Source organism: Drosophila biarmipes, chromosome X (assembly GCF_025231255.1).
Source record: "Drosophila biarmipes strain raj3 chromosome X, RU_DBia_V1.1, whole genome shotgun sequence".
Taxonomy (NCBI): Eukaryota; Metazoa; Arthropoda; class Insecta; order Diptera; family Drosophilidae; genus Drosophila; species Drosophila biarmipes.
The window spans coordinates 12,973,266-12,986,783 of NC_066611.1; the positions used below are offsets into that span (position 1 = coordinate 12,973,266).

At 37.3% G+C, this 13,518-nt stretch overlaps 2 protein-coding genes across 7 annotated transcripts in view; both read right to left on the reverse strand.

Moving 5' to 3' along the window:
* The window catches only part of LOC108025598 (cAMP-specific 3',5'-cyclic phosphodiesterase), a 139,344-nt gene that overhangs the window by 118,135 nt on the left and 7,691 nt on the right, over positions 1 to 13,518 (reverse strand). For 3 of the 6 annotated variants that reach the window (XM_050885224.1, XM_017096127.3, XM_017096126.3), the window contains exons 1-2: positions 4,296 to 4,395; positions 1,250 to 1,480 (exon numbers count right to left, since the gene is read on the reverse strand). The exons of the other annotated variants lie outside the window; for them this stretch is intronic. The gene's annotated coding sequence lies outside the window, so the exon portion shown is untranslated. Of the gene's footprint in view, positions 1 to 1,249; positions 1,481 to 4,295; positions 4,396 to 13,518 lie in introns of those variants that run through there. 6 annotated transcript variants of the gene reach the window in all.
* On the reverse strand, positions 11,746 to 13,108 carry LOC127010714 (salivary glue protein Sgs-4). Its single transcript, XM_050885297.1, has one exon. The coding sequence runs from the start codon at positions 13,077 to 13,079 to the stop codon at positions 11,841 to 11,843; it is 1,239 nt and encodes a 412-aa protein (XP_050741254.1). The 5' UTR covers positions 13,080 to 13,108; the 3' UTR covers positions 11,746 to 11,840.

Here is a 13,518-nt window from a genome sequence, read left to right on the forward strand (position 1 = left end):
AGTGCCATTCTCAGATGCGAGTGGCTCCGTGCGAATGAGCAGCATAGCATGTACACCATATATTCGGGCAATTAAAATCCCACAGACTGTTGAGCGTTAATATCGATGGACTGGTAAATGGCATAAACGCTTAATTGAACTGTAGAAGACAAAGGAATTTTAAGGATGCCGAATATCAAGGAAATTGTACAAATATTAATTACTACCTTTGCCATTTGATTGCTTCTCTCAGGCTTGCCAGTGAATGCCCGTGAAATTAACCATAAATAATGGTTGAAGCTAAGCGGGCCAAATAGTGGCAGGTTTTAGACTAATTGATTGGATATCATTTGCCCTCGACTGGGCAACCGATTTACGCATATTTATTCAATGAATTTATCCCATTATTTATGGCCTCCATTCCCAAATATGTTTGGCTTTGTATTCACATAAGTTTCCAGACTGTGTATGACTTCGACAGAACTGCCCTTTAAAAACCCCATAACTCAACCATTTTTCAGCGCTTTACATTTTAGCAAGTAAATTCCCGAGCAAATATTGTGTAATACTTGCAGCACTAATTATAAATAATTGCAGACTAGTATCGAATTAATGGCGGAGCTTCTGTTCTGAAACTAATCCGTTGAAATGCATTTGCTATTTGCGAGGAAAAAATTAAATGAAATCACGCTCAACAAGTTCTGGCTTTGTGTTTGCTTTGTATAAAAGTTGCCCCACCTCGCCCCTTTGCAGTGAATCAAAACGAGCAACCCTAAAAAGTCAAACCGTATTCAAATACGCATTCAATTCCGTGAAAATGATGGCCAAAATCCAGCGGAGCTTGCCAAAAACAATGGCCCGCAGGCAATCATACAGCTGTGTTAAAAATAATATGGCTTCAACGGAAAAAGATAATATTGTTTTTATTATCTGCCAAGCATTTGCAATGTGGTTTCACTTTTCCAGAAAACCATATTTAATTATTTTATTTTTCGCCTTAGCCAAAATTATCTTTATTGTTAGAGGCTGTTTTTTTGGGGGACCCTTAAAAATGAGACTATTATTTTGCACACAGTTGTATGTTTTTGCACAGCATTTGAACCGCAAATCGAATCAAATGCAATCGACTGCAAAATAATATGCGTTTCAAGGGGGAATAAATGTGTATAATATCTGGGTTCTTTTTTCGGAGGGGGGTTTACCGAAAGTATGCAGCAATGAGGCAAGATTGTTTTTCACATGAAATATTAATTAAATAATTCCTGGTTACCTTTTGAGAGCGGTGGGTTCTGTTTTTCCTGTAGATCCTGCGGTGGTTTATTGCTGTTGTTTTGTGTGTTATGTATTTTTTTTGTTTTGGGTTTGTTTTTCCGGGAGACTGGGCTGTAAGCCCACCGACCTGACTTACGGCACAATTTGTTTTAATTGCTTTTTAGCCTTAGCTTTTTTCTTCCGCTTCTCTTGAATTTTCCCGTCGTTTTATGTATTTATCTCTGCTGCTCTGTGGAAATTAACGCGCAATGCAAACAAAAGGGAAATTCAACAATTTCAATATATATTTTACACCTTTGTGACTTTTCGTGTTTTTGCTTTTTTGGTGAAAAACAGTTTTGTCTTGTCCGCCGTTTGGCTTTTGGTTTATTTTTATCGTTTCGTTCGTTTCAGGGCCCCCAAAACCAAAAAAAAAGAAAAATAAATAAAATACGGGAGCGGGCAGAAGGAGCGGCATATTCATCCACTCGACTGCTCAGTTTTATAAATAAGTTCTGTGTTTTCGGTTTTGTGTTCGCCGCTATATTGTTGCCAGCGAAATGGATTTTAAGCCCAGCTAACATGATGACTATGTGACCCCCATCCACCCATCCACCCATCCATCCATCCGTCCCAAGATACTGTATCTGCAAGATCCGAGTTTCTAGAGACCAGAAATATTGTGTTTCCGTATTCTGGCTGCACCAGGGAATGCGTTAATTATTTCAAACAAGCACTTAGACAACGGACCCACAAGCATTTCGGTTTTGATGAATTCCTCTGCTTGTTTTTTTCTTTTTTTCTGGGGTTTTCTTTTTTGGCTCGGGGCATCTAGGCTTTTTCACTGGATTAGCATAGGACTTTACATTTCGAAATTCTTTGGCAACTTTAGGAATTAAGAGCTCCGTTAAATTTAATTTTAGCAAGTGACAGGCAATTTTTTAAAAGAATTTCTTTAGCCTTTAAATATTTAAATTAGGTAACGTATTTTATATTTAACCTTTTTGGAGTAGCAACTGGGTTATATATATTTTTTGTTAAGGTTTAAATATTTTTAAGTTATATTTTATTTTCTTGGTTGCCTAAATATTTTTAAATGGCATTTTATCTTTTTGGGTACATAAGTACATTTAATAATTATCAGTTTTACTTTACTTTTTTTTTTCAAACTTTTCTCATCATAATATAAACATTACTTTAATTTAATTGTCTTTATACAACAGTTCATATTTTTATACCAAATCTTATATTTCCCCCAATTTTTCTTTAACTTCATTCTTAAATTCTTAAATTGTTAATCTGCGAAGGCCCCCCGAAAATCTGCCGAAAAAAGGGGACCCTAACTTCGCTCAATTGAAGGTGCCACATTTAGTTTTCTCATTTTCCCCGTCTCGCGGAAGAAAGACACATTTTTAAATTGTTTTGCCAGCCGCACAAAAGTTCGACAAAATGTGTTAATTTTCGTGGCCTATTGTGCGGCATTGTTGTTGCCATCGGGGGCTTTCTATATGGGCGACGTCTAATAATTTTGATTGCTGCCAGAAATTCTTAGACAGACGGCCGCATTTCGCATTTCATTTGGGCTGACTAAGTGAGGGCAAAGTAAGTGAAAAATAATAAAAACAGACGTAAAAAAAAACAGAAATAATAAAATACAAATACAAATAAAAGCGAAACCAGAAACAGAAGCCCCCAGAAGTGGACGACTCAGTGACTATGCTTTGCGCCCCCCTTTCGGAATTCACCCTCCTTGGTATCCGGGTCTAAATTCGACACATTTTTATAAAGTTTATGCGTTTATTACGCTAATTGTTGTTGCTGTTTGCGGACGATAGCAAGTGATATGAAAACTTTGGCTAGTTTTTTTTTGTATTCTTTGATTCTTTTGTTTGCTTTTTAGCAATTGTGATTTGTTTTTGACTCATCGAAAGTTTTGCTCGAAGTTTATTGGGATCAAAAAACCCGCTCAAGCTGAAGCGTCTTTTGCTGCACATTTTTCGCTTGACTATTTCAGTTCATAAACAAACTAAGAGCAGAGAACTAGGTAAAAACATCTGCAAAGTAAATGGTTGGAAAACTTAAAATCACTGGCAGCATTGAAAATTGCACTTGAAGCTATGGGCAGCATTGTACAACATAGATTGTATGCATGTTTTTCAGTTAGCTCAGTGCTTTACACTGTAAGAAAGCTTTATGAAAATAAAAATATATACTTGTTCAGATTTTTAATACTTAGGGAATAACTTTAAATTGAAATTCTAAAATAAGAGTTTACGAAACTGATAATTTTCAAATCTTGAGCTGAATCATAAGCCTTACATTTTTTTTAATAAAAATCTTTGATTCATTAAGTAACAATGTATAAAAGACTTATAAAGTATTCAATTATGTGAATGTTTTGAAGTCAGGCTTTGTAGGTATATGTTGTACATTCCTCGTAACTCGCCTTGGCTCCACTTTGTTTCCTAATACATGCTTTGCCATACCCTTTGATCTTGAAATTTCCCCTGGGAAAGCCGCCTTTAGAGCTTTTCCTTTCCTCTTCCCCCCTCTCTAGCATCATTAAACACCTGGCACTTCTTTGCGCTTTAAAACAACAACGGCCTGTGCCCCTTCGATTAATCAGCGAATCGCTTATAGAAAACCAATGATTGCAATCTATAAAAGCGATTATTTTTGTTTTTTTTTCTTTTATATATATTTCCATAGGTGCTATTTATGGTATTTTGTCATTTGGCTATTCTTGATCTGGCTTTGACAAACTGGACGCCCCCGTAGTTCGTTTTATTTTTTTATTTGCTGGAGTTACCTTTTAAGGCTTTATGGGGGCCCTGCAACAAGTTTTGTGGCTTAGTTTTAGTCCGAATCTCGAGAGTTCCTACGCCGATCACTTCACTTCACTTAACAGTTGTGCACTTTGATTTTTCTTATTTTTTGTATTTATTTTTTGTATTTATTTTTGTGATTTATTTTTATTTTTTTTATAATTTTTTTCCAAGCACTCGGGGTGCACACACACTGGTTACACTTGGAAAAAAAAGTTGCGCCAAGAAGGGGAAACGCACTTGGGGCACACGTGCTGATGTTGCTGCTGCGATGTTGCTGCTGCCGCTGTGCTGTTGCTGCTGCTCAGAGGTCTGATTTGCAACTGGCAACTGGCGCTGGCGATGCGATAAGCCGCTTCCGACTGCCAATCGGCTGCGACCCGAGCCACCGCCCTCCGACCGCCGCACCACCGAGCCGCCGAGCCACCGCACCACCAGGCGGTGGGTGGTTCGACTCGAACATGTTGCGCACCGGGAAGCATAACCGATCCGGTGGCCAAAAATTGGCAGGCAATGTGCAAAGGCAATCAAACAAATAAAACAAATCGAAGGGCTGACACCACAGTGGGTTCAAGGCCTATTCGGCCTTTTTTGTAACTTGGAAGTAGCAAGTAATATTTCTAAAAAAAAACATGGTATTTTATTATATTATTATTAACCTTTTCAGTTAAATTAAATTGCATATAAATTTCTAAAAAATATATATTTATTTTTTATCTAGTAAATACTTGTTTAAAATTGTTTATTTTATTTATTTATTTTTGTATTTATTTCTAAAGTTTAATTTTATTAAATAAAAATTATTTGTGGTATTTTTTAAGACCACAATGAATTTATCTTGATTAAAAATAATATATATTCTCCTTGAACGTTTAAAATACTTAGCTTAAATTTGCCAAAAAAATATTTAGTGGATTTGATTTTATGTTATTAAAGAATTTTTGAATTAGTGTGGATATTTTTTATTCCTTACCCAAAAACAGATTATGAAAAAGTTTTTTTTATATATTTCAGAAGTTCTGTTTTGTATGCATTATAAATTAGAATCCCTTTAACTATGACACTTATTTCATCAGCTTTGATTTTAAAATAATAATGGGATTATATGTTATATCATTACTGTTTTGATAGTAAACATTTTAAAATATTTATTTAAAAACCAATGTACTCTCTTTTTTTTTACAAAAATTTTTTGTTATATTTTTCAGTGACACCCGTGACAGTGTGCAGGTGCAAATAGCCCGGGACCGAGCCAACATGTTGCCGCCTGGTTGGCGATGAACTGGGCTAACATGTTGGCCGGCTGGGCCTTAGAAGCCCCTTGGAAAAGTCGAAAAACAAAGGCTAGAAATGCGGCTGAAACTGCAGTTGGAACAGCAAACTGCGGGGGAATTTTCCCGACGAGAAGGAGAAATGCCTGCTGCCTGCCATCGCAGGACATTCCCCACGGACATTGGCAGACAACAATGGGCCCCACCTCGGCGTGTTTCATTTGGCGAGCTGGGCAACGCTGCGTATGATTAACGAAATTAGCAAACATTTATGGGCCGCTGCAGGGAGTCCAGGGAGCACCAACACTCGCGAAGACCAGACAGAAATGGAAAGTTCGCCTGTCCCAACTTATGGCCCACTTCCGCTTTTCAGTTTTCCGCAGCCAGCAGCCCGCTTTTCCGCTTTTCCACCCCGCCATATTTCCATCTTTCCACCTGCCATTATGCAGTTAAAGTTTCTAAGTCAATTTCGTTTCAGTATTCGAAATTGTTTGCCCCCTTTTGTTGGCTCTGGCTCTTTTCAGTTCTTTTATTTCCATTTCAATTCGGTTTGTGCAAGTGTTTCGCTTTGTTTAATGGCAATTAACTTGGCCAGTTGGGCAAAGTTTCGTAATGAACTCAAGTTAACGCGCGCGATTATGCAAGATTGTATTTGGCATTAAAAAATAATACTTTAATTATTTATTTAATGGAAAACTGGTTTTCATTTTTTGGAAATTAAATACGTGAATCATTTGGAGCCCCACCTAAAAACGTAGGTTTCCCAGGTGGTTTTGTAGAATATTATAGATTTTTTTGAGTACTTTACTTAAAAAGAACTTTTTAAAAGAGCTAGAAAACAGCATCAAAATTTTCCAGCTCTTTGTTGACATTGAAAGCAAACAAGCATCCAAAATTCTACATATCCTTTGGCCCAAAAATTACAGTTTCTATCTATTTTATATGCAAAACTTGTCTGACTCGCCTCATCTTCATCGACTTCAACTGCACTCCATTTGATTGGCTTTGTTATGTTTGCAGCGAAAAGGAAATGTTTCTCCTTCGTTGCATTTTTTGCTTTGCTGCCACAGCAAAAATGAACATGTTTCCTGATATAATTGCTTACTTTTCATATAAAGATATATGTACTCAGGATGTGTGAGCCTCCACTCCGTAGTTAGCATAAGTAAAAGCGGCGGATGGCGATAGAAAATGCCAGTTAAATTGATTGAACATGTCGAGAAAGGACCTTTAACCCCGTCCCCGCCCATTTGCCGGCATTATCCCTTGCCGCCCTCAATTATTGACGGTCTGACAATTCTGCGGTGCATCTGGGACATGTGGGGAAAAAATAGAGAAAGGGCTGGAAAAATTCAGAGCAGAGCTGCCAGCTCCCTAATGAACACTGGTCAGAACTCATTAGCACTGAACTCATTTTCCCCACAATATTTTCCCACTTTTCCTCTTTTTTCGCACATTTAGACACCTTTGATTGGGTCTTTTTTGTTGCTTCTACTTGAAACTCTCAAAAACGCACTTTAAAAGCCCTAGAAAATGTATTTTTATTTGCTTACATTGGGCTAGTGTTTGCGTTCACTTAAAATGATTTACATAAAAATTTCTATGAGTTCTAGTAGACAAAAAAAAAAATTGTGTAACAATGCAAACTACACAAATGTTTTCATCACTAGGCTAAATAGATATTTTTTAAGGAAAAACATTTTTCTTAGACCTTAATTTTTAGGAATGATTAGCAAAATACAACTTATATGTATGGAAAGTAATCATTTTTAATGCTAAATCATAAGATCCATTTTGATTTTAATTTAACATTGAGAATGATTATTTTTTTATTGTGTATATAACATAATCAAGGGTTTTTAAATGGTTAAAATACCAGCACTTCAAATTGAAATATATTTCTGTTTACCCACTTGTCGCAACTATTTACAATTTGCTCTACTTACGATTCACTGCGGTTATTAAAATAATGTAAAAACAGGGAAGGGACTCACCTGAAAAGAAAGAAGAGAAAATAAAGGTTATTAATTCAATTGGCGGGGATAAAGCGCAGCCAAGTATTTCCCAAGAAATTCATATGGAATATGAAAAATATTTGCTCGACTTCCAGACTTCATTACGTATGTAAAGTGAGGACAAACAAATAGCAATTGCAAATAATTGAGTCATGAATGCGAAAATATGTGCCCGACTTGCACCTGCATATTTTGATTGAACCTTTTTTAGCTGAAAAAGTATCATGATAAGTAAACAAATAAACACATTTTCGGCAATTAAATGAAGTATTTATAAGTTTAGGACTTTAAAAAAAGGTCACATAACCTTTACAACGTTTTTATTAACCAAGAGCAACTACAATATCCGGCTTGAAAGCGCAACGCTGAAGGGGTTCCATAAGAAATGTTACCCCTTTTAATTCAGAGTGCAAGTTCACTGCCAAAAGTTAAACTTCATCTTGAGCTCTGAATAATTGTTCTTCAGATTAAGATTCATCCAGAGTAACTGCAATTTCCGGCTGTTAACTTAAGGCGAAGTAGGCAAAGTTTCCCTGGCTATACAGCATGCAGGCTCACTGTGTTAAGTTAAGTTTAAGCTTGACTTAAGCAAAATTATTCTTGGAAGGAGACCTTTGAGTTATTCCGCATCTCCGACCACAATATCCTGTGCTAGCCAACTTGGCAGCTGACAACCGCAGAGCCGACTGTCCACTCAAAAAGTGAGCACTAACGGAGTAAAATATCCCACACAACCTGTGGGCAACCTTTGCTCGAGACCGAGTGCGAAATGTGTACAGCAGAGGGCAAAATAGTAGCACTGCATTAAAAATAATGGTAGTATGTGAAGTCACTGTTGAAACGTTTAAAAAAATGGTATACTTAAGGTTATAAAATATAACATACCATAATTATAAAAAGTTTTCTTATTTATAAAAATATATTATACAATAGGTTTTAAGGCCTGTCAAATACCATTTCAACAAAAATAATGAAATTGTAAATAATTTAACAAAGAACTTAAACTATTTTGAAAGTAATATCAAAAATGTTCCAAACATTTTAACAATTTCATAATTGGAAATACATCATATAATAGAATTTTAAGGCTTACCCAAAATCCTTATAATTGAAGTATAATATAAGAAAATAAAAATAAATAAAAACCCTTAACTTAACTTAATTTTTATCGAAAGCAAGGCATTTTTCCATTTTTTAAGGAAATTGTTGGAAACTACTGCCTTTTAAAGTCAAAATAAATGATATTATAAAAAGCAAAGTTTTATTATTATTATTATTTTTAAATGTTTATTATTATATTCCCTATTTTTTCGAACACAGCTGAGCTCCGTTGCCCGGCCAGATTCTATTTTCCTGACAGCCTGCGTGGTCGAAGGTCAAGAAATTAGCCTCAGGCTCCTCCTAGATGTCTTGCTGCAACCAGCGGTGTCAAGTGCAGCGATTGCGCTGACCTTGTGTCCAAGGTAAATGTCAGGGGAAACTTCCTTTCGATTCTCGGGACTCGCCACGGGATCGCAGGAGTTGTTTTGCCTTTTGATGGGGAGCTTTAAAGCCCCTGGGCTCATGGAGGGTTATGAAATTGGCTTAAACAGTCTCGTTGGTCAAATATCTGGCCATGGTGAAAGCTCATTCTTGGTGAAAGTTGGCTTTTTAGAATGGTGAACATATGTATATGAAGTATATTATTTTTCAACTTATGTAGAGCTTTGCACATTGCTTTGCTACCAAAGCTTTTTTAAATTTAAAGCTGCCACATGGCGTATACTTAATTTAATTTTCGCGCGCATAATTGAAACGAATTTAAATAGTAAAGGTATTTTAAGGGCATTATTAAATCTCTTTAAGAATTATCTCTTCAGTATTATTTTAAAAATAATGTACATTTTGCATTAATTTACATATTTTGTTTAAAATTAAATTAATTTTTGCAAAGCCTTAGAGTATATATTGAAAATCTTCGGATGTATATATTGAGAAATGAAATTTATATACATATATATTATTAATATATTTTATTGGAAAATGTAATATAAGTTTTTTTTTGTATACATTATATAATTAAAACTTTTAATATTATCAGGGTTCGTTGTCTTTTGTTTTTATTAATAATGTCATCTGCTTTAACATTTTTATTTGATATATAATGCATATGCATAATGCGGTTATGAAGGAATGCGGTCAGTTTGATAAAAAAAACCAGCTGTACAAAGTGCTTTGAACTTAAAGAAAGATTAAATGTAATTGTTGTATGATTTTTAAAAATTTAATAAAACTTTTAAAATAAATACATCAGTGAAACAAGTCGTAGCTTCAAGCCAAAGCAAAAATTTCCTAGTAAAATAATTTTAAAAATCAATTAAAACCTTTTAAATATCGCCAGTATATTCCAAAGCAAATGACTAAATTTTTGTGTTGCCAAAAAAGAAACAACACTTAAGCCACGTTCACGTATTGATTAATCGTGGGATATTTTGGGACGAGCAGGCTTCTCCTAGCCCCTCCCACCGCTATAAATAATAATAACCGAACAGCCAACCGCCCACATTTAGCTGAAGTTCAATGACTAGCAACAACGGAGCTCCACTCAGGCGTGAATTAAGGTGAGAGAACCCATCCCCATCCCCATCCCCATTCCCGCCCCCATGGCCAATTCCATTCTCAAGCCCAACACCCCGTGCCGAACCCTTAATGTCACAAAAGAGTTGGATAATGCATGCTCGAGGGGTTAAGGGGCCATTGGGGGTTAAAGGGCCGAGGGGCTGTGCGCGCAACAGTTGATTGCCATCGGGGAAAATTATGTAAATCGAAATGTCCAAGAAGAATTTGCCATCAAATGGGGCACACAATTATGGAAGCAATTAAACTGGGCCAAATATATGCACATTTATGCAGTTGGGCTCTATTGGCGAAAGGCCAAGTCAATATTTATTTTCGAATCATTGCCTCCTAATTGACATAATTCGCACGGCAAATTAGGGATTTCAAAATTGGAGGGAAATCAGCGGGAAATTCAAAGGATTACAAAGGATTAATTAAATAATTATTACTAATCGCTTTTTTGCTAAATAAAATTAAACTCTTTTAAAGACAATATATTTTATTATTTTTGTAAAAATATATATCTTTCCTGCGTGTATTATTTTTAAAGTCCCTTTAAAGCGCTCCACTTTTGTAAACATTTTCTTTTGAATTCGCATAAAATGATTGAGTACGAGTCACCTCAAGGCTTTTCCTGTGATAAATTAATACACCATTTTCCACTCACTCGTACACAGACAAAAATGCACTCACGCATCTGCATGGACAGGCTGGTACACTTAAAGAAATCGATAAAAGTATTCTTAGCGCTTACAAAATATTCAGGAAAATTAAAAAAAAAACGAAATGCAATTTTTTCGAAGATATACAGCACTTTTTTTTGGTTACATAAAGAAAAAAAAACGCAGGAACATTTTTTTTAGACCAAATTTTTAGTAGTGTACAAATTTATGGAATATTTTTTGAATAAAGGTTGGAATTTAAAAATAAAAAATATTTTTCTTTTGAATATTTTAATGTGGCCCTAATGACTCTAAAATATTTTTAAATGCCAAAAATCTTCAAGGATATTTTGAAAACCATTTCCCATTGTCCTAACCGAGGGGGGAAATTTGCGTCGTGTACCGTTGACTGCATTGTCAGCAAGTTCATTTCCGCTGTGGCCACACAAAATGGCGTGCAAAATGCAGAGACAATGGGCGCGAAAGAGAGGGCCTGTGTCGGCGGGAAAGAGAGGGCGCCAAGTGCTCTCCTTGATGGGCAACATTAACGCACGCGATGTGGATGTAGATGTGTACGGGAGTGTGGTTCCATGGGATCTGCGGATTGTCAGCATTCAGGGACTTTGGACAGCGACAATTGCATGTGTAATTTGTGTTTAGTGGGCTGGAAATAAAGTACCTGGCCCCGCCCCCCGTTAAGTGGGTCGAACAAAAGAATTTCAGGTGAAACTCGGCATTCCGGAGCAGAAATGGCGAACTGTTCGCACAATAAAGCAGACAATATAGGGCTCTCCACCGGATTTCGGCGACTGAATGCACGGCGTTTCGGTTAAAGCTTCTGTTTAAGTATTCACCTTTGTTCTAATATTATCAAAAAATATATTTACTTTCATAGGCTACGATTTTCTTGATAAAATCACCTTCAAATGCGTCTAAAAGTATGCAACAAAATGTTTTAGTTGGAAACTTCACTGTATTTTGAGGGCAGACGTTATGTGTTTTACTGCATACTTTTAAACATCTTTAAAAGTGATTTTAAAAACCTTGTGAATTCTTAAAATACCGATGTTTTTCAAAAAAACCCCTTTTGTTTTCTTTTTTAAAGTCCTAAGACTTTTGTTCCCATAACGAAACAAAATTTATTTAGGTTTATATATAATTATATTTATTAAAGAAAAATATTTGTATTGATGCTTTTTAATTTGTTAGAGCCATTCCGAAATCTTGTTATTCCATTCTTCATTTACAACCACGTTTCTTAGGCTGCGCTTTCTGTTGTTTTGACTGGGGTTTTGGCTGGGGTCTTGGCTGGGGTTTCGGCTGGGGTTTTGGCTGGGGTTTTGGCTGGGGTTTTGGCTGGGGTTTTGGCTGGGGTCTCGGCTGGGGTTTCGGCTGGGGTCTCGGCTGGGGTTTCGGCTGGGGTTTCGGCTGGGGTTTCGGCTGGGGCTTCGGCTGGGGTTTTGCCTTGAGTTCGGGCTTGGGTTGGCTTATACATTTAGGTTCAGGATTACAATTTGTCTGGGGCTTCGGTTGGGAATTGGGGCACTTAGGTGGCAGACTCTTGCATCCACATCCAGATCCTCCTCCAGATCCACATCCCGGCTGATTATGAGTTATTGTGATAGGTTTCTTCGGATGCTTGATGGTTTGGTGGTGTGATCTTTTGATGATTTTTCCGCAAGAGGGTTGCTTGGTTTTTTCGCAGTGAGCTTGCTTGGGTGTGCTAACTGTGGGTGGTGGTTGTGTGCTACAAACTGGTGGTTTGGTAGTGCAAACCGGTGGTTGAGTGCTGCAAGCTTTGGTTGGTGGTTCGGTGCTGCAAACCGGAGGTTGAGTGCTGCAAACCGGAGGTTCAGTGCTGCAAACCGGCGGTTGAGTGCTGCAAACCGGAGTTTCAGTGCTGCAAACCGGAGGTTCAGTGCTGCAAGCTTTGGTTGGTGGTTCGGTGCTGCAAACTGGAGGTTGAGTGCTGCAAGCTTTGGTTGGTGGTTCGGTGCTGCAAACTGGAGGTTGAGTGCTGCAAACCGGAGGTTGAGTGCTGCAAACCGGAGGTTGAGTGCTGCAAACCGGAGGTTTAGTGCTGCAAACCGGAGGTTCAGTGCTGCAAACCGGAGGTTTAGTGCTGCAAACCGGAGGTTCAGTGCTGCAAACCGGAGGTTCAGTGCTGCAAACCGGAGGTTCAGTGCTGCAAACCGGCGGTTGAGTGCTGCAAGCTTTGGTTGGTGGTTCGGTGCTGCAAACCGGAGGTTGAGTGCTACAAACTGGTGGTTTAGTATTGCAAACTGGGGGTTCAGTATTGCATACTGGCGGTTTGGTATTTCTAACTGGGGGATCGGGTTCACAAGCCGGTTCAGGATTGCATTCTTCGGGTTCAGGGTTGCACTCTTCCGGTTCCGGGTCGCAATCTGGTTGAGTCGAGTTTGCTGGGGACAGCCCAACCAGCAGCACCAAACCAACAGTCAGCACTGCAAAGCGCATCTTCACTGCTGCATTTAACGCTGAAAAAGGCTCTTTATATGCGCACTGCATTCTGCCCTTGACCCATCGTGCACTCAAAAAATGTACCCCTTGGAGAGTTGAAATAAGTGCTTACATTATTTAAAAAAAAAAAAAACCTAAATATTTTTAAAGGAAAAATAAGAGAATTTGCTGTATTAATCTATAGACATCATAAGAAAACAAACTAGTAACTAGAAATAAATTGTTTGTTTTTATTAAAATATACTAAAATAATAATATTTTTTTTTGAGTGTAGGTCTTCCACAAATATTTGTGGGATAGAAAGGTCTGTTTTCCATTTTTGGCCGCCGGATTGACTTAAGCCAACTTAACGTGCACACCAACTTGAGTTTACTCAACCGCAGCTGTTCGACTCTTCCACGTATTTATTGCCATATTGATCATGGTTTTGTTTAGT